Genomic DNA, 25,855 nt, shown 5'->3' with positions numbered 1-25,855 from the left:
GCATCGATCCCTTCCCCCACAGCATGTTAGAGGTTTGTCGATCAGTTGCAAACAGTAATACGATTGGTTACAATCCAATCATTCAAAACACTTCTTTGAGTTCTATTGGCTCTCACGTTGCGTGGGGAAAAAATCTAACCAATCCAAATGTTGGTTTAAGTTTGGTTGACCCCACACACTCACCCAGCATGACATAACGCCACTTAGCGACGCTCGAGCAAACCTTGCAGTTTGGCTGAAAATCTAAATCTTGTTGAAAAAATGTAGACTTTTTCAACTGGTGGAGTGCTTTGAGATTTTTGTTGTGCAAAAAGTTTGCTGCACCTAAAAGACGGTTGGGAAACGTTTGTAAAGCTGCCCTTGGAAAAAAGAATGTTGTCCTTAATGACAAATGTTGGGTAAAAATCACTGTTTTGGTTATTGTATACTTTCAATAACATGAAGCAACTTCAGTATTTATTTCTAAATAAGTGCCAAATGGTAAATTAAAATATTACGTGTAAATTGTTAATATAAATTATCTCTTCTGAACCGCTTTATCCTCATTAGGGTCGCAGGGGGTGGTGTCTCTGGACCAGAGATGGGGGACACCTCTCAAGTAGGAGGAGCTCTGAGGCCGACGTGCTAAACACGCATCCAACTGGCCCGCTCAATTTCATTGTTTTCTTCTATTTACATAATCTGTTTGAAAATATAAGTGTGGGGAAAAATGGGTGCAACCTGAGAACAAGAGTTCTCAATCTCAAAGTACTATAAATTATTTTGGTCTGAGTTATAATACTTTGGTTTTTGATGAATTAAACCCCTTAAAAAAAATCTAGAAAATAGTGTCAAAAGAGGGATAATGGCATTTTTGTAATCGTGAAATGTTTTTTTTTTATTTCTTGGAGGAAAGTAATATTCAACATGTACAAGTAATATGCAAATAGAAATAAACATTAAAGTTGTTAACTTTCAGACGAGCTGTCTGGTTTCCCAAGCAGGGAATAAAAATAAGGCGATAACACCATACCTGTCAACCTCTGCCGATAACTGCCCTTATAAATGATTATGATTCCCCGTACAAACCCCCCCAAAAAACCGTACAAACAATGTACGACGCATGTTTACTCGTGATAACTCGTTTCTTACTAGGTGGCTCCTCCACGCTTGCTTCCACGATATTTACTCTATGTATATCTACGCATGCGCATGTCATCCTTTATTGATATTGCCGTACGCACCGCTAAAAAAATACATACGATTGAGGATATTTTTTGCTGATATACTGTGACAATAGTAACGATCGATGACAGTAGCGTCATTGGCTACCAGCCTACGAGACTATCTGGATTTTAGCTCAAACGGACTTGTTGAGATCGGTTTTCATAAATATTGGCGATTTTTTTTAAAAAATGTTCCCCGTACAAAAGTCGGTGTATGGCGTACATGATTTGAAATGGTAAAAAAAAACATAAAATACGTGGAAAACGTACAAGTTGACAGGTATGTGACACAAACACAGGATGACCCTGCCAGCGAAATGACTACAAGCAGGAGTTAGTACTCATTCATCCTCTCGCCGAAATGCACGACGAGGGCTTCGAGTCTTCCATGTCCTGGGACGATGGACACAAGATCATGGACGGCTGACAGGACGGGGGTGGATGAGCCTCTACTCCAGCGGGAACGGTTCTAGCTGGCACATAAACCAGCCAATGTTCTATTAATTAGCAGGGAAGGCTTTTGTAAAATGTCACTTCGCATTGCAACAAGCAATTCGCGCTGTTTTGTGACTTCTCTGTCTTTGACAATAAATTGTTTAGATTAGAACAGTGTTTCGAGTCCTTATTGGAAACGAATGTGCATGGCACTTTAAGGATTGCTAATTGATTTAAAAATCATAGTTCCTTATTTCTCCTTCTCAAAATCTGACGACACCAACTGCATACCAACTGCCAATGTATTGAAAAAGGAACCGCGCTAAATGCATTGGCATCAACGATAGTTGGCGCCATGAGCGAATGGCAGGTACACGCGTACAGAATCCTAGCACTGACTGGCTGTCTAAAGCAGTGGTTTCCAACCTTTTTTGAGCTGTGGTACACTTTTTGCAATGAAAAAAATCTTAAGGCACACCACCGGCTAAAAATATTATAATTTGAAACTATATCGTCGAATAGAAATTAGTTCTCATCTGTTTTATCAACAGGAATCATATGGACCCCCAAAACTATTCCAAAATAGTCCAAAATCTTTACACTGACCTAATGTCTCTTGATGTCTACGGACCCCAAACAACTTTGAATGTAACATTTTTAATCTCATTATTTAATTACTTTTACTTCCATGTATTCATTTCTGAACCACTTTATCTTCCTTATAGTCACTTGGGGGGGGGGGGGTGCTGGAGCCTCTCCCAGTTGACTTCGGGCATGAGGCGAAGGTCACCCTGAATCGGTGGCCAGCCAATCGCAGGGCACAAGTAGATGGACAATCATGCACACTCCTATACCTAGGGGCAATTTAAAGTAGAGGTAAGATCTTGAGCCCGAACTTGACCCGACCCGAAAATGTCAAGCATTACTTCAGTTTCGAGTCGGGACGGGCTTCTCTCGCAGAAAAAATCTATACTCTAACGATGTGTGGATACTAAACTAAGGAATACTTGTAATAGAGAAATAATTAGGGCTGGAAATCGCGTTCATTGCTCCGGCCGGGCCGGGAATTAATACCTTCGGGCCTGGTCTGATTTTTTCGGCCTCATCTTACCTCTAATTTAGAGTGTCCAATCAAACTAGCATGCATGGTTCTGGAATTTGAGCGGAAACTGGCATACTCAGAGGAAACCTATATGCAGGCCCGGGGAGAGCATGCAAACTCCACATGGGTGGACTGACCTGGATTTGAACCCAGGACCCCTAAACTGAGAGGCTGACGGGCTAACCACTCAAGCCGCCGGGCCGGCACTTTTACTCCCAATCTTTCTTAAATCTTCAAATATGGCACGAAAGCAATGTTGTGCTCACACAAACTTTAAAAAAGTTGATGCCCTTGAAACCAAACAACTTAAAACGTAAAACGTAAAAACAAAAGAACAAAATCTTGTAACATTACAACTTTTTTGACTCCCAATATTACCTAAATCTCCTAACATTACATAAAGAGATGTTTTGTGGTCACATAGACTTAAGGTCAACAAAAGTTGAAGCCTGTGAAACAACTTCCATTTCACATTACATAAAAATAAGCAACAAATACACATACATTTCAACATTTTACGATTTGAATCTTGTAATAGCACAATCTATGACGTAATGTTCGTCGTATTTCAAATGTAATCTCATCGTAGTTAGATTTTAATCAGCTAATATTAAGATTTTACCCTCGGAATGTTACAATTCATGAAACTTTGTAAATTCTTACGGTACACCTGACCATCGTTCACGGCACACTAGTGAGCCGTGACACAGTGGTTGGGAAACACTGGTGTAAAGTCTTATCATGTCATTATTTCACTTTAATTCATTCCGATTTGTCACGGTTGTTAAAAAAAAGTCTTTACTTTTGCACAATAAAACAATTTATTCATTATAATTAGATTTTACAGGACCTTTAAATTTAAAATACTTCTGAAACATCCCTTTGTATTTAAAATACTGTATAATAAATTGAGTCAACAGATGTTCAAAAGGATAATTGGACAAAAACCTTGTCAACTTTTAATATTGTCGATATACAATAATAGACGGAACCTGATAAAACAAGCTGAGATAAAACATTAAGACACTTAAAAATAATAATAATAAAAATTCAGTTACCATAAACATTTTAAACATCAATGAAAAATCTACCAATTTTGTTAAAATTACTGTAGATTTTTTAGGAAAGTCCATTTGGTAGAGAGGTCCTGGGATTCTTTAATTCATGCTTGTGATATTACAATTAGTTGTTCAGACTTACAGATAACATGTTCTGTGGAAAATAGCGGAATTACGATTTCTAGAAAACAATACATCACAGAAAAAACAACTAAACTGGCTCCAAAATGGACACAATATATGTTAACTCTAATGGTCAGAAGCAATTCTTACTATTTCTGTACTAAGGTCTAGGGTTTGTCCCTTTAGTAACTTGTTTAAATGCACCAAGACCACACCAGGCAGTATGGAAAAATATAACAAGATAATTGAAACATATAACAAATATTGAGAAAACTACATTGGAAATCTTTCTATATGCATATTTATTACTGTCATAAGAAAATAAACAATGACAACTCTGGGTAAGAAATAGAGGTTTAAAGTGTTGTACTTGGGGCTTAACCTATATTCTAGTTGACAAGCCAGCCTTTGTTGGTGAGGTGGAACTATGTGTACATGTACCATAATATAGTAATATTAGAAATTAGGCTTTTTAGGACTTCTCTAAAATAAATATATATATTTTTAAATTCAAAGTCTAAGGCAAAAGAAAATGTTATGGAATCTGTTGTTGTTGTTTTTTTTTTTTTTTAACCATTGTGGTCATTTTACCACCAATGAAAATTACCTCAGAATCTGGTCCAAGTCGTTGAAAGCACTTAGCAGTTATATCACAATATGGAACATTTTCAGTAATAACGATTATCTGGAAAAACTCCATATGAACGAATGAGGCGTTTGCAAAATATTTTCAGTGTAACTATAAAAAAAAACTGCAAAGGAAATGCTGACTGCTGTTTGTAAATCCTTCTTGACTTTGTTTGAGACCTGCAAACACAATATACTGAACACAATGACATTTGCCTTAATTATATAAACCACAGAAATTCTAAATTGTGAATAATTAGATTGTTCTCCCCTTAAATTCCATTTTGTTGAAAATGCATTTGTCGTATGTAGTAATGACTGCAGTTTTCATAAGGTTGACTTTAGCAAATACATATGCACGGCATCTCTCACTTGTTTCATATAGACTTTGTCATGGGCTTCAAGTTTAGTTTCTAATGTTATTGGGTCTTATTGCTTCCAACGCTTGAGCTTCTGAGCCCATTAACTTCACTTCATGTGTGCTTGGTTTCTTTGTGTTAGTCTGAGACGTCTTTGGAGCAGTTGAGCTGTGCCTCCGCTGTCATGCATGGTCAGTTGATAGGATATCTTAGGAGGATCTGGGCAAGGAAGATGATCACCTCCAGACTACTGAGTGACTGAGCGGATCAGCTTGGAAGAGTGATTCTGCATTTTTAACCTCAGTCTCTGTCTGGAGAAGGTCCACACCTAGTGGACTTCCTGTGTGTGGCTCCAGTTTTTTTTTACCTAGGTCTGTAATGTCTTCTGTGTCTGCCTTGCTACTGTAACCAAGGTAATTTCCCAAATACGAGATGAAATAAATTTCTAATCTAATCTAACAAAATTATCAAACCGCTGCCTCAAATAGCATGTAACAGCTGTCAAAAATGCACAATACTGTTTTTTGGTTTAAATTTGAGAATGCTCGGGAATTAAATTTTGTTTGGTTAAGGTTATTATTAAAGTGGGTAAAAAACAATAGGCATTGTACATACAACAAGCATTTTTCCAACATACTACCAAAAATATTTAGCGCAAAATAATGTATGTTGTTTAGTACAGAAGAGCATGATCTGAAAATATCTGTGAAGCACAGGACTAGCACTCAACATGTGTATACTGTAAATGCATGGTAGCCTTAGTGATTCCGGTTTCTCCTCTTTGTTAGGACAAATAAGGAGTTCAAAAACATAAATTCTCCATCACTCACAAGAGTTTAACAGATTTAAGAAAAAAATATTACTCAGTGTGACTTGATGTGGTATGGATGACGCATCTGAAATGCAAAAGTGAAAAATGCTAGATTATATCGAATGACTAAATGCGTGGGTAAATCAGTGAGAAAAAAAAGAGCTGAAGAACACAGCTGCAACTTAAAAGGCAACAGAGGTTCTTCAAAAGATTTTTCCTTTCTTCTTGTTCTTCTCCATTGTCCTAGGTGATGAATCAAGATTGATTAGAAACCCTTATGTTATATCTCAATTAGACTTTAGACAGTCACACCCTAACAAATCTAATTTGTAATGTAAGGCGGATCTCATTTAAAATTATAAGCCTATGATTTAAAAATGAGAACTTGAGAATAGGTACTAGGGAAGTGGTCAAAGGTTTTTGGGGGGTAACAATATAGAATGATTAAAGTCCCACTAATAATCAAAACACATCATCCCGATTAATGTTGCGTTAGCGAAATGACAATTAAATAGAAAAATCAATATCAGCAGACCACCATTTTGGAAAAACAATTATGATCTACCAATAGCCAAAATTAATGTCATTCCAATGCTTCAGGGTATTTGCTACTTACTTAGAGGCATCCAATTTCTGCTGCTCAAGGATTCTTTGCTGAGCCTCCCAATTTGCTTTCTCATCTTCAAACACCCGTCTCTTCTCCTCCAATTCTTTGTACTGCGCCTCCAGGTTCCTTTTCATTTGTTCATGACGCCGTTCAAGCTGAATGTTGAAATAGTCGACCGAAACACCAATTACATAACACACAGGTACTAAACATGGAAATAAAATCAGATTAAAACAAAGGTAAAATAATCTCTAGCGACAGCTGGTACCTCAGCCTCAGAATCCTTCAGTTTCTGCTTCTTCTCCTTAACCTTCATTTCAAAGACTTGTTCCATTTCTGCTTCCATCTTCTTCATTTTCATTACATGTTCCCACCGCTCCTCTTCCATCTGGGCCAGAGGACTCCTGTTGAAAATGGCATCAACAATGCATACTTGAAAGGTTGCTTTATTTTTATTAAAATCCTTAATCACGCAGGTGATAAGGATCCTGTATCTGGGTATTTCTGACGTAAAATTTAGAAAATGTTATAGTGCTTACTTAGTAAGTTGACCCTTGGTCTTGGTGTTGTCCACTCCATTACAGGTGACGGCGGCTAGCTTCTTACTGCGGTAATTCTCATAGTGGACATTGTTGGTCACGTCCTTCAGGTCCTGCATGTGGGTCCTATTGATAAGGGAAAAAACAACATTGTATATGAAGATTCAGCGCTCCAAGCCATATATGTGCAGGAAAGTTTAACTTAAGGCCACCAGACATTATATTATACAGTCTTCTAGAATCACTCTTAAATCATTGAGTATTTTGAGATAGTGGAGACATTACTTCATTTCCGTTTACTCTCATAGGACTTGAGGGGGTGTTGGAGCCTACCCCAGCTAACTATGGGCATTAGGTGGGGTTCACACTGAATTAGTTGGCAGCCAAACACAGGGAAAAATTAGATTACCGTTTGCGTTCACGCTCATACTTAAGGACAATTTAGGAACATTCAATCAGCTTACCATGAAAATGGAGGCATGGAATGTGGGAGTAAACCGGCGTACCCAGAGAAAATCCCCATGAAAGCATGAACAGAACATGTAAACCCGAGGCAGGAAGGCTGCAGCCTAGGATTGATTGACCCCTTGATTTCAGCACTTTTTTCGTCACTTGAATATTTCATAGGTAGAGCAATAATTCAAATGTGACTTCCGTAATTCCTTCCACGGTCCTCAAAAAACTACCAACTCAACCCTTTAAAAATGACCAGTGTCCCATTTTGTATGAAAGATGCAAGAAACAGAGAAAAATGAAAGAAAATTATAAGAAAAAGAATTCATTAATGTATTTAAATGAATGGCAAGCATGCAAAAACCTGTTCTATTCGTGCAGTGGTACAGTAAGGAAGAAGCTAACTTCTAGCATGAACACATGCACAAAAACCAGTGGTGGTCCGTGCATTTTCTCGTAGCGCCATCAACGGGTAGAATCCACTTCCTAGCAGCATTTAATGATTGAATACAAATACTGGAGCTCTTCAGAAATTACAACTGGGCCAGGGGGTGTTTTTCCCGGGAAAAGACAGCGATGAACGTCAATGGCGTACCGGCAAACATTTCCCGAAAATGGAGTAAAATCCAGCCGAAAACAGGATTTATTTATACACTGGAGCGTTTTAGACATTAGAACCGGACCATCATTTCCCCGGGAAAAAGACAGCGTGCGTTTATGAATGTCGATACGTCCATATAAGTCCGTACGCGAAACGGCAAAAATTACACTGAAATGGGATAAAATCCACTTCCTAGCATTATTTATTGATTACATACAAATACTGGAGCTTTTCAGGCATTACAACAGAGCAAGGGGGGTGATTTCCCCGGGAAAAGACAGCGATGGACGTCAATGGCGAAATGGCAAAAATTGCACTAAATCTTCAATATGAAAACACACCTGGAAGCAGTGTAACCAGGGGGAAAAGCAATGAAAGGAAGCTAACAGATAATTTGGAATTATTTAGTAAGTATTGATGGACAAAATATAACATGATTCAGATATTTTTTAGGCCAGCAGAGAAGGCCCTAATGGCCCGCCACTAATAAACACAAATTATGAAATCAAAAAAACTCAGCATTAAATAAAACTCAAAAGAAGTAAAAGTCTCTTCATCTTGCTGTTTAGTATAGAAAGGTCATGCCAAGAAGTCGTCGATTTTAATGCTTCCTTCTGCTTCAATAGCAAGCGATGCGCGCAAGTGGGTTAGGGCCAGTCATAGTGTCTTGCAATATCCGACAACTGCACGCCAGTTTTCTTGTGTTGTGAGATAATTGACAGGCCCTGCTTATTCATTTGATTTGTTCCAATGATTTTAAATAAAGAACACCGTGATGACAAATGGGTGTCAAAAAAGTTATGTTTTGAGAGGCTCCAACCAGAAGTAAACCAGGCTGCAATTATGTTACAAGGTCAATTTCAAAATAAAATAATGGTTAGAGGAAATGCATTTACATTCAGAGGGATTTTGGAACCCGAACATTTTCTACCAAGAGGCTTTTGTAAGTAGAGGTACGACTGTAAAGACATCCCTGATCAAAATCTTGGACCAGTTGAAAAATACCTAAAATGTACCTTTAGCACATTTGGATCTACCGTATTTACTCACATAAAAGCCACATCCACATATAAGCTGCACTTAGATTCACAATTTTCACCTCCATATTCATGGTTTTAATAGGGATTACAAATGTTACTTTATGGGGAAACTTAAGAAAAATCATCGCACATGGCATTTCTGAGATACTGTTTGAACCAAGAGCCCATTATTAGGATCAGTATCATAAGGAAGTTATGTAAATGCAAAATATAACATTTTTCATTTTGAAAAAAAATCTAGTCTATCTTGATGAGAACCTGGTGCTTTAAAATTTCACAAAATAGAATATTCTTATCAGAAGTTTAAGATGTTGTGGCAGCCGAAGTGCTTTTAACTTCGAAATCACATGATTTTTTTCGATGGTTCATATTACTGCAATAGTTGTCACTTTCGAATAAGAAAAAAAAATCTAAGCAGAATTTTGTTTATTAAATAATAACAAATGTACAATTTTGTTCCAAGAAGGAAGTAACGTAAGCACATCCAGGAAGTGTGTGCGGTATAGTGTTTACCAAGTCTCTGTGTGCAATAATAGCATGAGGTGCACGTTACGCAAGTATCAATATTATAACGGTCGACCGCAAGACCTTCGATCAGCCTTAAATACTATTGAGATGTGCTGACATGGCAAACACTAAGAACACATCTGTCAAGGCTACTCGCGTCTGGCCAGTCAGAGCATGTCTATAACTGCGGGGGGCTGGCGACGCAATGGCAAGCACAAGTGAGTTTTTTCACCTTTTATCCAAGATACGGTCTATTTTTTTCTTAAATTTCAATCAGAAAAATGTGTTTAGGGTTTTATGTTTACCTTTTATTTTGAAATAATTGACGATGTCTTGCGTCATGAAGTTATGGAGTTTTTTTTTGTCACCTTGCAGTTTTGTGCATGTCATTTTTTATGCCGGTAAAAGCCAGAGCTTCGATTCAGTAATTTTTGTTTGACAAATGCAGCTTATATGCAAGTAAATACGGTAAATAAGGTCTTAAAGAGAGCTACAATATTTTAAAAAGCTAAGAGAGTATAACAAAAATATTTTTAAAATCAATTAAAGTGAAAAAAACTTTTTCAGCTGGTCAAAAGCTTAAGACCATTGCTAAAGAATACAAAAACCTCTCCAAACCAGACAATTGTTTTCCTTTGTAGGAATCAGTAACAAGTAGTCCAACCGTTCTTCTTCCAAAATGTGTTTGGGTATGCTTGATGCAAGTGTTTCCTAGTGGCTATTGGGGACATTACTATCTGGAAATAGTGCACACTTTTAAATACTTTCCTTGCCATCCATCATCAAATATTCTCAATGTATTTAAATGAGTGGAGGATGCAGGATGGTCCAAAAGAGCGATTATATTCTCCTTAAAGAAGCCCTCGGTGAAGTGAGCAAACCTATTAATTCTTTTTTTTTTTAATTACACTTCCAAATGTTTTTTCCTAAATCTACCTTCTTGCTTTTACCCTAATGTGATAAATGCATATTGTACCACGTTTTTAAACTGTTTACATGATTTTAATAATGATCATCATGTAATGATTTTTGTCAACAATAATATTAAAAACGTTCGATAAAAATTCGAACAATTTAAACTGTATTTACACCATCTGGACCACGGTGAACGGGCGCGCTGTTGCAAGATGCTAGTTCAAGACCAACACTCAGGATAAAAAAGTCGAAGTTAAACAAGACTGTATAAACATTTACATCTTTTATATGACGATACAATGGTACCTCGACCTACGATCGGCTCTACCTACGACATGCTGGTGGTACGATGAAAATTTCGATCGAATATTTCGCCCGCGATACGATCAATATTTTGAGATGCGACCAAGCCAGGTGCCCATGACATGAGAGGCTGTTTATCATTGTAGCGGACAGTCTTTTTTTGCCGCATCTCTTTTGTCTGTAACAGACATCTACGAGCACTGAACGATTTATTCAGACGAGTTTCGACCAAGAAACGCACAATGGGCTCGCGCGGGAAAAAAGAGGGCTTTCTGGGTAATGAAGTATACTCATGGACACAAACCGATAGTCAATGGCACCCTTTCTCAGAATAAAGCTGCATTACCCACAATCAATACGTGGGTAAGCTCAGCTGTTGCATTTCCTGTTACACGGTCCGTAGCCTTAGCTATCGTGATCGCTCATTCAAGACTACTTCTCATTGGCAAGTAGTCATGCGTTATCCTATTGTGATGACATTTGTGTGCGTCATTTTCGTAATATTTTGAGGGGAATAAAACAGCAAACGTGAAGATGGAGGCGTGGCAAACTGCTAATCCAGAAAACGAAGGTAAAAAAAAGATTAAAACTAAATTAGAATTCAGTTTTGTGTAAAGTTACATTAAACGTATGGTTGAGTGTGTCTGTACATATTAATCCAAGCTAATTTTAATAATTTTGTTCGTTTATGAGTGTTGTGAAGTTCTTATCTTTATTGCACAACAAAAATAATTTTTAAATCATATTGCATATTCTCTTTTCTTATAAAGTAAGGTAACAGTTTCATATTTGAATAGGGAAGGAAATAATTTATTTACTTATCCACAAGGGTTTGATGTTTCAAATTTGAAACAAAAAAAGTTATGATAGTTGTGATAAATATTGATTGACTGATAATTCTTCTTAATCGTGATTACAGTTTTTGTCATATCGCCCGGCTCTAAATGTGGTATTTTTTTATCATATTTATAAAAAACTTATCACAAGTTTAGTAAAACATCGAAAACTTACCTGATTAACATGTTGCGAAGCACAGTAAAGTCACAGTGTTCTCCATTCTCCACTGAAACATACACAAATCACACAATGAATCTTTCAATTTAATTCAATTCAGATATTACAAGGAACATGTTTACTTATCTGGTACCCGGACGTTTCGTCGACGGACAGTTTGTCGAACAGACGTTTCGTCGCCGGACATTTTGTCGACAGACAATACATTGCCGGACATTTCGTCGAACGGACAATTCGTCACCGGATTCGCTCGCTCTCAAAATTATAATCATAATAGAAAGAGAGAGTTTACTGTTGAAAGCGATCAAACAGGTAATCTCTCACTCTCAAAATTATAATATGAGAGAGAGAGTTTGTCAGTGCATTGACAATGTCAGAGCATTAATATCTAAATATCTAATATCAAAATTATCAATAGGTTGCGTATTATTGGCATGTGTGTCAATGTTTTTCCAATTTATGTGTTCCTGGAAACGTTCTCGTGTGTATAGACAAACTTGCCTCGCCCGTGCCCATCCCACAATTTTTACTATTGTCATGTCCCAACACCTCTGTTAAAGTGGTTAGATCAGAACTTCTAATGCTCTGCACTATTAATGCTCAGACATTGTCAATGCTATGACAAAAGAGATTACTCTCTCTCTCTCTCTCTCTCTCTCTCTCTACCCCCTCCCCCCACCTACCTCAAACAATCCCTCCTTCCCTCCCCCTCCCTGTTTCTTTCACCCTTGATTATCATTTTGAGAGCGAGTGAAATGTCTGATCGCCGAACTGTCCGTCGACCAAACGTCCGGGGACGAAGTGTCCGTCGATTGAACGTCCGTTTGACCAAACGTCCAGGGACGAAGTGTCCGTCGACGAAACGTCTGGTCATGTACTTATCTTATTTATTGTTGCAATATGTGAATAGGGAAGAGGATGTGTTTTAAATGTAGGCTAATCTTTGGCAATTATTGTGAACAAACTACTGATTACAGTAATCCCTTGATTATCGCGGTTATTGTAGACCAGAAATGGCCACGATTATCGAAAAATCGTCAAGTAGGGTCCCCGATACTATTACTATATGCCATAAAACACTTCAGAATCGAATCAGTGGCTTCCGCTTACGAGTTTCAACATGGATTTACATATTTTTATGAACTCGTCTAAGTCGTGAATTCGCGAAAAGTGAAGAAACCATAACCAGGGGATTACTGAAACTGTTATTTAAACACACAATTAGTAAAAATATTCAATTTAGTGGTTTTGATTAATTGGATTGATTAATAATGTTGACTTTTTGGTATAATCGCATGAGGCTGTGTTTATAATGAGCTCATATGATTAGTTGTCGATGGAGAACTCATTGTAATATTTACAAAATTAGGTAGATTGTTTTTCAACTAGAAGCAAATTACAGATGGTTTTGTACAGGATTACTAATCCTAGACGGTGTATTTGTTACGTGGGGTACTAAAAGGGAAAATAATATAATAAGAAAAATGATCTGCGTATTACAAAACCTGATCTAACCAAATAATATCCAGCATTTCAGATTCTTGCAAATAGTCTGAACCCCAATGTTCATAAAGTCTTCATTATGAGTCAGTGTATGCACTCAATCTTGGAAAAACGCTTTGACAGGTTTTCGGATGGATAGAGCATGAACCTAGTCAGCAAAGGGGTTCATTGTGGTTAAAACATAGATCATGGCTGAATTCAAGCACTTAAACCAATTTGGTACTTTCCCTAGTAACTTCTAAATGTTATCCCAACTTATTTTCTTGACTGGAGTAGTGATAATACGTTGTTGACAAATGCTCTATTTTGAAGTTTGGAACTCGAATAATTGTTCAGAAAAATTATAACTCGTACGTTTGTGATTTGAACTGTATATCCCAACAACAAAAACAAAGTATTCTGTTCTCAGTGAAACCAGTGCTCTATACAAGGGTATTACAATCACTCATGGTCCTTAAAACAAGGTAAGTGGTTCTTTATTTTCCATAGGTAGAGTCGATTGAGAGCCAGGTGAGTAAGACGTGTAGTTGTACGAAATCACAACAAATGCAAATTTGGGGTGTTAGTGAGTTTCTCCTCACGGACCCACTGTCTAATGTGCAGGCCCCCTGCTAACACACAACAAAGTGGCTGGCGTGTGGAGATTTTCTGACTCTGAGACATGTTCTTCAGAAGTTAAAATACCTCAACACTGAAAAGCACTGTTATTGCTCTGCATAGCATCTTTAGTTTTACGCCCTATTACCGTATCCCTTAAAGGCCATATGTATATGTACATGTACATATACACAGACATATACATATATACAGTGGGGCAAATAAGTATTTAGTCAACCATCAATTATGCAAGTTATCGTACTTGAAAAGATCAGAGGGCTGTAATTGTCAACATGGGCAAACCTCAACTATGAGAGACAGAATGTGGAGAAAAACAAAAATAGGAAAATCGCATTGTTTGATTTTTAAAGAATGTATTTGCAAATTATGGCGGAAAATAAGTATTTGGTCAATACCAAAAGTTCATTTCAATACTTAATTACCCTTTATTGGCAATAACTAAGGCCAAACATTTTCTGTAACTCTTAACAAGCTTTTCACATAATGTTGCTGGTATTTTGGCCCATTATCCCATGGAGATCTCTCCAAGAGCAGTGATGATTTGGGGCTGTCGTTGGGCAACACAGACTTTCAACTCCCTCTACAGATTTTCTATGGGGTCGAAATCTGATAGTTTTTCTTATTAACAAACCTCTGCATTTATGAATAATTGTCTGAATGAATGCCAAAAAATGTGTATTATTAATGCAGTAAAAATTAGTAGAAGTTTGAATATTTACTTTTCTGTTATAATTGCCCCCAGCAACTGAAGTTTTAGGGACATTGGACTTGTAGGAAGAAAGTTAGTTTTCTAACCGCTGTGGCTTTATCTCTTGTGGAAAAAAAAAGTGGATTTTGCATTACTTTCTAGTTGAAATCAGTATCAAGTATGATAAAAGCATCTGTTTTCAGGCTAACTATGTCAGCGCAGCAACAGTCGGTGGAGAGGAAAGGAGTGATGGAAAGGTCAAAGATGTTCTGATGGGAAATTTAAGGTGACAAAATAGGGTTAAAATAAAGACAAGGCCGGCCGGTTCTGTTTACCAAATATGCCCTCTGTCAGTCATGGAAAAGAATGAAAGAAAAAAAAACAAGAAAAGGGAGAGAAAGGAAAGAATGAAAAAAATGAAAGACTGCAAATCATCATTTTTCAGACAACTTGAGAATAGCATACCGTATTTCCACACCAATAGAGCGCACTTAAGTCTAAACCTTTCTCTAAAATGGTCGATGCGCTCAATCGGTCGGTGTGCCTTGTCTGTGCACTAAATTCAATTTTTGTATGACCCTGACCGCATGAGTGACTGGTTTTATTTCTTGCTGGTACGCTACTTATTCCGATCAATTTAGCGGACGTTCACTCTAAAAATAGCTGTGTGCTTGCAGCGCTTTTAACCCTCTAAAACACTCAATACTCAAAGATACAGAATATTAGAGCTATACAGAGGAAATGCTTGACGTGAATGACCACACAATGCGGGTGTGAACGCTTGGAAAATGAACTGAAGCCATCAATCGAACACAACTTAACAGCTTTGCTAACAAATTATTATTGGATGGCCAACATAGTAGTTCAGGCAGACAGCGTCGTCCGAGTTACGTGACGATTTTGAGTGAATTGTCGATGCAGCGAGGAGAATCAAAAGCTTGAGAGTGATGCATGTCGAGAGTTACAATGGATAATGGATGACTGGACTTAAGTGTCAGCAAGCACTGTTCAAGCTTTCACCAAAGCTGGAATCAAGTTCTCGGAATACACAACTCTGACTGAACTCTTTATATCACATTGTACCTTTTACCACAATAAAGCATTATCAAACTAAGTTTTGCTTGTGCTGTCATAAAAAAATATGCTAGCGCCTAGCATAACAAACGCCAGCCTAGTGTCATGCTAGCAACTTTTCCGAGGAAGTGCCCAATGTATTAACTGCGCCCTATCAAACTATGCGTTTTATAGGTGTGAAAATACGGTGTAAATAAAAGCAAGGTGAATATCTTGATGTTTCATTTCATTCAGGAACGTGATGAAGGTCCAGCCTACTTTTTCAGAATCTCTGCTAGTATATGTAAAGACTAACATCACCAGATATATGTTCTTATTAGATTGGGAGAATAACAGTGGGAGGAAAACCAATTAATGCATCAAGTCTCAGGTTACTCTCATTGTAGCTTAAAAGGTGACATTACTGAGTAAGACATGTTGAAATTAATTACCGTATTTTCTCGCATATAAGCTGAAATTGTAACTAAAAAATGATGCCTGAATCAAGGGTACCGCTTACATATGCACCAATTAGACTTAACATCCACAAAACTGCAAGGCAACAAAGGCGAAACGTCATAAAGCAAGATAATACGGCCAATATGGTCATTTATTTAAAAATAGAGAAAAGATGAACTGATAAAACGCTAAACAAAATGTATTTTGATGTCTATGAATGAAATTCCAGGGAAAAAAAACGTGCCTTGCATAAAACGTGAAAAAAAAAAACGGTGTGCCTGCCATTGCTCGCTCAGGGCGCTGCCATGTTACCTTTTACCGGTAATTAAACTTGCTCATACTGGTCAGACGCGAGTAGCCTTGATACATGTGTTCATAGTGTTTACCATGTCAGCACATCCAATAGTTGTTAAGGCTGATCGAAGATCTTGCGGTCGATCATTAAAATATCAGCCTTGAAACCTGCGTAATGTGTATATAATGCTATTATTGCACCCAAAGACACACTTTCTAGTTGTACTTCTCACGTGACTTTTTTTTTTTTTTAAATTCGATAATGTGCAGGCAACACCCTTTCCAAATATACAATCCAACAGATGGTCCTTTCGATTCATACAGTATCTCAGAAATACCACATACAATGATTTTTGTTAAGATTTTCCCTTCAAAGAAACACATTTGTACCCTCTATTAAAACCATGAATACGGAAGTGAAAATTGTGAATCAGAGATATCTTACACGAGAGAGACCGCAAAATTCAACAATTCAAGGCAATATTAAGGGTGCGGCTTATACACGGACGGAGTTGGCCAATATACGAGAAAATACGGTACTGAACTTTCCAGACGTCAGAATGAAAAGGTCAGTGAGCTGTTCGAACAATTATAGAGATAGCTCATGAAATAAAAATAAAAATTAAATGGAGGTCAATAAAGGTGTAAAAAGCTCAAAAACAAAGATCAGTCATCCGAAAATCCCCTTTTACACGCAAAAGGACAACTAGACTTGGCTTTAACATAAATTTTACCAACCACATTTTGAAATGCCAGTCGTCTATCACCAGCCAGTTAATAAAAAGATGGATAAATATATAGGTGATTTGAGAACATACCTATAAACTATAACCTTGAAAATCCTATTGCCATTTGAAGGTTGTTAACTTATTAACCTACAAGAAATTGCAAAATCCTTTAACATTCAAAGCGTACAGATATACACTGACATATACTGAAAAATATCTTTCTAGCGAAAGACTGGCTTTAAACCTACCTTCTGCCACACCCCATGGATACTGACGACCTCTAACCTTCTTTCCATTTACTTCAATTACCACATTGCTACCAACCACAGCGAGTGGCATCTTCTCCTGAAGTTTAACAAAAAAGCATATTCATTTGAAAATGCCACAAAATAGTGTAGTAATTTCATTCACATTTCATTATCACATTTATTAATCTCTGGTCAACAAAGCTACTTACTGTGGTCACAATTAGGGTAAATTTTAACCTGATACCAACAATAACTTGGAAAAAAACAACAATAAAAAAAAGATAGGATGCAAGGAAAACTTGACATCTATTATTTTTGTATCCTACTATGAAGACCCGAATAATAGTAGGCACTGGAATAAGAGTAGGGAGTGGAAAATTCCAAATGAATTAATAATAGTATGCACCGGAATAATAGTACTACTACTACTACTACTATTCATTATTTTTGGAATTTTCCACTGCCTACTATTATTCCGGTGCCTACTATTATTAATTCATTTGGAATTTTCCACTCCCTACTATTATTCCAGTGCCTACTATTATTCGGGTCTTCATAGTAGTTAGGTTAGTTTAGCCGGTAAAAATCAACTCAATAGTCGATTGGAAGTATGGAACGAGTCTAACAGATACCATATTTTCATTTTGCCCGGGGCAGCAGTTACTGGGGCGTGTTACATGAAAGACCATTGCCATAGAGTTATTGAATTAGCTTGTCTATGATCAACACCTAAAACTGGGGCAAATTTAAAAGCATTGTAAAATAATGGACGGATTGGATCTTAAGTCTTTTTTACTCACACCAGAATATAAACAACATTTTGAAGTTCATTACCTTGATCTTCCGAATCATTTTGTTGTCCTCATCTTCGTCTGTATCTGGGAATTCATAAATTTTGATTTTGTGCTCTTGGATCTCTTTCATTATCTATTAAAAAAAACATTTTTGATTCATATATATTTCCTAGAGATTTACCATGTGCGCGTATATATACACAAAAAATCTGTACAAATGCTAGGTGGCACATGTTTTCACACACACACACACACACACACACACACACACACACACACACACAGGGGCACATGAAAAAGTCTAAAACGTACAACAAAGTGGACGAGTCTTGGCCCTGGTAGAAGTGGCTACGCGGAGGGGGATATTTCAACGGCGTGGGGCTCATTTTTATATGCTTTATTTATTTTAAGACATTAATAAATCTCATCTTATCTCTCATCTCATTTTCTGAACCACTTTGTACTCACGAAGGTCGTGGGAGCTGCTGGAGCCTATTCCAGCTGACTCTGGGCCACAGGCGAGGGACACATCCTGAAATAGTGGCCAACCAATCGGCAAGCACAAGGAGACAAGCAACCATTCACACTCATACCTAGGGGAAATTTAAAGTGTCCAAACAGCCTACTGTGCATGACTTTGGAATGTGGGAGGAAACCGCATTACCCGGAGAAAACCCACGCAAGAACATGCAAACTCCATCTGATTTGAACCCAGGTCTCCCAGCGTGAGGCCAAAGCGCTGACCACTCGCCCCACCGGGTCACACATTAATAAATCATTTCCTTATAATTTGCTCTCATTTTTGTGTTTCCTCATCTCTCATACAAAACTGGGACACTTAGACCAATTTTAAAGGGTTTAGTTGGTAGTTGTGTGAAGACCGCGGAACGAATTATCGAATTTACATATAAACTACACCTCTACTAACTAAATTTTCCAGTTACGAAAAGTCTTGGAACCAATTGGTTTTATAAGTAGAGGTACGACTGTATATACACACACACGGACATACACACACGCCTATATATAGGTCACAGATACCTGCTTCTTAAAAAGTTGGCATTCCTCTGGTGTGAGTGTATCAGCTTTTGCAATAAGTGGAATGACATTGACTTTGTCATGGAGCCTCTTCATGAATTCGATGTCAAGTGGCTTCAGTCTAAAGGATAAACACAAACATTGTGTTGTGAAAAAACATACTATTGGAAAATTATGATGGGTTGTGTCACAATAAAAAACCAACAAAATCATCAGGTTAAAAACTATGACACATCATGCCTTTGTTACACATGCGAGATGATGGGAACTTAAAATGCAAACATTATTCAAATTAAAATTGATGGTATTTTAATTTAGCTATAGTTTGAATAATACATAGAAGACGTATTTGAAGAGTGATGGGACTCTGAGCTATATTGAAAAACCCAATTTGCGAACCTGCGCTGAGCAGTGGTTATTTTAGAAAACGCACTCACACCATGATTTCACAGCGAGGGCCAGCAGAATTGTGTAGCATGAAGGGAGATAATTCAGCATTTTTTTAGATGACTTTGACCAACGATTGACAAGCAAATATTCTCTAAGAAAACCCAAACAAGCAGACACAGGTTTTTCCATTTGAAAAATGTGTATTAAATTATCTCATCTTCCTCCGTTTATCTGAGGTTAGGTCGTGGGGGCAGCAGCTCCAGCAGGGAAACTCAGGCGTCCCTCTACCCAGCCACTTCATCCATATCTTCTGCGAGGATCCCAGGCCGTTACCGGGCCAGCAGGGAGACATAATCTCTCCCCAGTGCATTCTGTATCAGCCCCATGGACCCCCTCCCGGTGGGACATGCCCAGAACACGGAATATAAAAATGCTCCCAATAGTCAAAGAAGTAGCACCATCCTGTTGTGACTGATGACAGGTGGTGTGAAATTGTGACGCGGGAGGAGGCAGGTGAAGAAATGTAGTCACTCTATACATACATCTTAATGCGCTCCAGGACCAAGCTTGTATGTCGATTGACTCGTATCTCAAATCAACGTTTCAAATAGAAATGAACTAAATACAAATTATTTCGTTTCCACCCTCCGAAAAAATAACAAAAACAGGATATTACAAACAACAAAAAAGTCAGTCGGTGCCACTTTTGGAGCAAGAGCTTCCTTATTGCATGGCAGCTTCTCAGTCCATAGAGAGGCAAAACAAGCTTGACAGTGGACACTGATACCTGTGTTCCAGCAGCTTCTAATGGCAGATCTGCTTTTTGGTGATTCTCGGTTGAATCTTCACCCTCCTGACCAATTTTCTCTCAGCAGCAGGTAATATCTTGCGCTTTCTTCCCGATTGTGGCAGTGACAAAACAGTGCCATGCACTTTATACTTACAAAGAATTGTTTGCATTGTTGCTCCTGGGACCTGCAGCGGCTCCAAGTGACTTTCCTGACTTGTTCAAGTCAAGGATTTGCTTATTCAGATCAATGCTAAGGTCCTTAGACTTTCCCATTGTAGCGTTTGCATCCCATGAGCCTTATTTAAATGGCCTCAGAGAAGTCACCAGCTGTAGTCACTCAATCATTCACAAGAAGTTAAGAGTCCATGCTATGAAGCTCATTCACTGACACAGCTTTCTAAGTCACCAAAATTGCTAATTCGTCTTGCTGTAAGTATATTTTGACTAAGCAGATTTGATCACTTTTTCTGTTTACCCATAATAAAGCCATAAAAGAACCAAACCTCATAAATGTTTTTATGACAAAGAAGTATCTGTTCCAATCACTATCAGAGAAAAATCTGAATTGTAGAAATAACTGGAAACTCAAGAGAGACATGACATTATGATCTTCACAAGTGTATGTAAACTTTTGACCACAACTGTAATAACCTAATGGTATAATAAACCTACAGCATTATAGTGAAAATTTTGAGAGCTAAATACTAATTCGTACAATATGGTTTGTATTTTATGTTGGAAGCTAGTTTACTCCATTCAGAAAATAAATCTTTTCCTACCCATGTCCAGAGGGCGCAATAAAATATAGACAACAATGGACCCTGTTGTCTGGCATCGATCTGCGATTCACCCTCGATTCTGCATTCAGGAAGTCCTCACACTTAGTATCAATATAGTTGATTACTGGCTGCCAACTAAAAAAAATAGAAAAGTTAGTATCAAACGGGAACATAATGAAAAATATTTAGATACAAAAGTCTCACAGGACATATTTACTTTACCAGTTACTGTTGTCTACTGCATCTCCAAATCCTGGTGTATCAACAATTGTGAGCGTTAGCTGTACCCCCCCTTCTTTGATGAGCACCTTAGACTGCTCAACCTGAAACAAACAAGTCATCGATTAACATGAAACTGCATATTACACTTGACAAGTTCATGAAACATTGGTTCGAACCGTGGCTGGACAATAATTAAATATTATTATTTAGGGTTCACCTAACCCTTCGCCACTTTGCAGCCTCAACTTGGCGTCTCCACTACATCGCAGATTTTTTCCTAAGCATATGAAAAAAAATGGCGGTGAAAATTGGCAGGTCAGGGCATCGCTTCTTCTTTGGCGTGAAATGGTTGGCATTAAGCGCCAAAGAATAAACGATAAGCGAGATGCACCAAGTCTTTCCATTGCTGTGAATTTTGCATCGCACACATGACCTGTGGAAAAAGACTATTTTTTTTGAGTCACCGTTGAAAATGTCTCATCTCATCTTCTCCCGCTTTATCAGAAGTCGGGTCGTGGGGGCAGCAGCTTCAGCAGGGAGGCCCAAACTTTCCTCTATCCAGTTCTTCCGGTAGTATCCCAAGGAATTCCCAGGCAAGCGGAGAGAGTCTCCCCAACGTGTCAGAGGTCGGCTCTGTGGCCTCCTGGTGGTGGGATGGGACGTGCCCAGAACACTTCCCGAAGGAGCCTGATCAGATGCCCGAGCCAACTTATCTGGCGTCTCGATCCAGAGGGGCAAAAGCTCTACTCCAAGCCCCAGTGTCGGCCGGGCCCCATCTACCGGTTAGGGATTACGTCATCCAATAATGATGCTCATCATAAGAGGCCTTCCGAGTCATGCTTTGTCTGGACCCTCAATTCAGACCAATTAATTTGCCATGGGTGACCCTACCAGGGGCACGAGGCCTCAGAAAACACAATGCCAAGGATCACTGGCACACACAAACCCTATCACCACGATAAGGTGATGACTCATCCTAAGTTACCCTTAAGGTCTGTTGTGTGGTTACGAGGGAGACACTGGAAGTGAACGCACGTCCCCTTCGGAGATGCACGTGTTATGGCGATTTGTATGCTGCAAATAAATAAAATTACGTTCTCGTGAGGTCCACCAGCGTGGTGAGGAGGTCCGAGATGTAGCAGCAGGTCTCTCCGCCCAGGTTGCCGAGATGCACGTTGCAGCGACCGTTTTTTTCCACATAGCGCTGAGGCTTTCGCTTGGCCACCAGCGCATACGCGCAATGGTTCACCGCCCAAATTGGAAAAAATAAAAATGTTTTTCCAATCCAATATTCCATTTTTGGTGTTTTTTTCCAGATGGTTGGAACGAATTGATTTGTTTTTATTTCATTCCTATGGGAAACGTTCACTTAAGTTGCAAGTAAATCAACAGACGGGCTCAGTCCCGGAACGAATTAAGCTCATATCTCGAGGTACCACTGTACTTCTGCATCTGTATATATTACATATTCCTTTTTTTGCATACTTCAAATTTGTTTGCACCATCAATTTTCACCATCTCATCTTCTGAACCACTTTTATCATCATTAGGAACGCATGGGTGCTGGAGCCTTTCCCAGCTGACTCCAGGCCCGAGGCGAGGGATAGCCTGAATTGGGCCAATAACAGGGCACAAGTAGACGGACAACCATGCACATTCAACCATTCTAGGGTAGGTTTAGTGTCCAATCAACCTACCATGTACTCTACTTCACAAAATTATACTGCGAAAAAGAAGAATCAATATCACTGTTGCCAACCACTCCAGAATTCCAGGAGTTTCTCCGGAAATGTAGCGCAAACTCCGGGACTCCGGACAACCTCCCTAAACTCCGGAAATCCCAAAAATGTTCACTTACATTTTTTGGGGAAGCAACCATTTTGGAAAAGTACCAAAAATCCTATTTAAAAAAATCTTATTTAAATGCCTCGAGACCCGTAAAATCGCTACGGCTTCAGCCATCTTGATTCAACTGCACTGTAAACCGAAAGAATTCGGTACAACATTCAGAATCATCCAAATTAAAAGTTCGGACGAATGATTCGCCTTGTGCGACTTCAGCGTGGCAATCGATTCGGAATCGTTTGCATAGGTAGCCTCTATCGCTTTAACATTTTAATTTTCTTCGTAAGGGTAGTAAATATTATTAAGGCTTACTACAACACCAGTCAATTGTTTTGAAACAAATCATATAAAGGCAGTAGTAGGCATACAAGTCTTATCAATATGCCTGCTCGGAAAAGGCGCAAAAACGGATAGTAATTTGGATGAAACCCAGACACTTACAGAAGTTAATTGGCTCTTATTCGACTAAATATTCCATGTTGAAGCCGTCCCCAAAAGGACCGACATTTGCACATTCCATAAAATGCAAGTGCGACTTTAGCGTGACACATGGTGGAATTACTGACTGTAAAACGCACGTAGAAGGACCCAAATACATAGATAAAAAATAATTTCATTATGCTGTACTTTTTCAAGTTTGCAAAACCCAAGATTTCAATGAATGTAAAAACATTATAATAACAGCTTAATTTAAATTGCGCATTTTTTTTTTTTTACATTTTATATCGATTTTGCTTTAATCGCATTCATTCCAGAAATACTCCGGAAATGGGAAGAGGGTACTCCTGAAATTGTGTTGACAGAGATTGGCAGCTCTGCAATATGAATGTAGCTGACAAATGCATTGTGGGTTAATATATTGTTTCATTTTACCTGTACAGTCTTCTTGATACGCTGAGATGGCCCAGGATAGTCCTTGGAGTATAGATCGGTCAAAAATAGGGAGTTAATGAGTGTTGATTTCCCAAGACCAGACTCTCCTACAAAAACACAAAGGCAAACAATTGTAAATTATCCTGAGTGATAAAACAAAGGTAAAAACATTATTTTTGATTTCTCATTTTTAAATTTTGTTTATGTCAAATTATTTCAATATTTTGACTATAAATGATGAATATTGAAGAGTAGACAAGAGCAAGTTATCATGTATTAAGCTGTAAATAGATAAATAATTGTGGTGTTTTTACGCTTTACACTGACGATTCCAAAAACCCAAACTTTCTTCAGTGCACACGAGTGCTTCCACTCAGTCATTTCCGCTTGAAGTTAGTTGCATGAACTATGCAACACCACCACTATTGTCTCATATCATCTCATTTTCTGGTCCGTTTTATCCTCATTAGGGTCGTGGGGGGTGCTGGAGCCTATCCCAGCTGACTTCGGGCCAGAGGCGGAGGAACACCCTGAATCGGTGGCCAGCCGATCGCATGGCACGGACAACCATGCATACTTACACCCATACCTAGGGGCAATTTAGAGTGTCCAATCAGCCTACAATGCATGTTTATGGAATGTGGGAGGAAACCAGAGTACCCGGAGGAAACCCAAGCAGGCCTGTGGAAAACATGAAAACTCCACACGTGGACGTGACCTGGATTTGAACCCAGGGCCCCAGAGCTGTGAGAAGGACGCGCAACTTGACTCGCTCCACCGGGCCAACCACCACGATTGTGTGAGTATTTATTTTTGTAAGATTTTCATTTTGGTTTACAATGTTTTACCAAAAGTAACGCCCAAACATTTCTTAAATCGGTAAAATGTGTCAGCCTTTCTATTGGAATTCCCTTTTCCATTCTTATTCCTAAAAGGCATATTCCTGCTTCAGTATATATTATAAATTCCTTTTTTGCAAACTTTACATAGGTTTCTTCCGTCACTTTTCACCATCTTTGTCAATAAAGAGGAGTTCTCATTTTGTATCATGTTGGAAAAGGTGTAAACAAGATGGCAGCACAATCTTCTGCTTTCCAAAGTGGTGGCGAGGCTTCGACCTCGGCGGTCATCTATAATCCTTAAAAAGCAGGATTTATGAAAGGATGTGTGTGTGTATGTTAAGATTCTCTCGCTACATTTGTCAAACCGTGCTACGTAGGAAGCTGAAACTTTTGATGGTGGCCAGAAACAGCTGTCGGATGCTAATAGACGAGTAATTGGATTTCTTCACCCTCTCTAAGTTTGTAAAGTCAATCTTTTATTTGTTTAACACCCATTTTGTTCTAAAAAATTTTATAATAGCGCAACAATTGTCTTTTGGTTCTAAACAAGCTTCGCCGGTCCCTCTTGCTTGAGAATACTATACCGCTACGGATACAGTGCTTACGTCACTTTCTTGTTGAAAGGAAATAAATTGTACATTTGTGATCATGAAATAGAACAGAACTCCGCTTAGATTTTTTTTTCTTTTTATTTCTTGTTCGAAAGTGACAATTATTGCAGTAATGTGAATGTGAATCATCAAAAAAAATCTAGATATTTTTTTCCTCAGTTTTTTGATAATTATCGAAAAACTTTTATTTGTTCTAATTAGCCATTTAATAACAAATAACGGGTGGTTATGATGTTTAATAGTACTAAAAATCTGACAGATTTCACAGAGGGGAGAGTGGGGCAGAGAAAGGGAGACTTTTTTGCACGGCAATGCACTCGAAACAAAATATGAACAAATTTAAATAAACTTAGATTACTAACCCTAACCTTGACACACAAA

General features: G+C 38.3%; 1 protein-coding gene across 1 annotated transcript in view; it reads right to left on the bottom strand.

Annotated features, from left to right (window-relative positions):
• Positions 1-3,665: 3,665 nt before the first annotated feature.
• Positions 3,666-25,855, bottom strand: part of LOC144212052 (septin-7-like) — a 35,082-nt gene continuing 12,892 nt past the window's right edge. Inside the window, exons 3-13 of the mRNA XM_077739670.1 lie at positions 24,022-24,128; positions 21,304-21,404; positions 21,082-21,216; positions 19,126-19,243; positions 18,125-18,217; positions 17,291-17,387; positions 11,697-11,748; positions 6,867-6,992; positions 6,596-6,731; positions 6,337-6,482; positions 3,666-5,963 (exon numbers count right to left, since the gene is read on the bottom strand). Coding sequence (XP_077595796.1) covers positions 5,924-5,963; positions 6,337-6,482; positions 6,596-6,731; positions 6,867-6,992; positions 11,697-11,748; positions 17,291-17,387; positions 18,125-18,217; positions 19,126-19,243; positions 21,082-21,216; positions 21,304-21,404; positions 24,022-24,128 — 1,151 coding nt within the window. The 3' untranslated portion in view covers positions 3,666-5,923. The remainder of the gene's footprint in view (positions 5,964-6,336; positions 6,483-6,595; positions 6,732-6,866; positions 6,993-11,696; positions 11,749-17,290; positions 17,388-18,124; positions 18,218-19,125; positions 19,244-21,081; positions 21,217-21,303; positions 21,405-24,021; positions 24,129-25,855) is intronic.

This window comes from Stigmatopora nigra, chromosome 2 (genome assembly GCF_051989575.1).
Source record: "Stigmatopora nigra isolate UIUO_SnigA chromosome 2, RoL_Snig_1.1, whole genome shotgun sequence".
NCBI lineage: Eukaryota > Metazoa > Chordata > Actinopteri > Syngnathiformes > Syngnathidae > Stigmatopora > Stigmatopora nigra.
The sequence above is the reverse complement of the archived record's forward strand: the minus strand, read 5'-3'. Positions and strand labels throughout refer to the sequence as shown.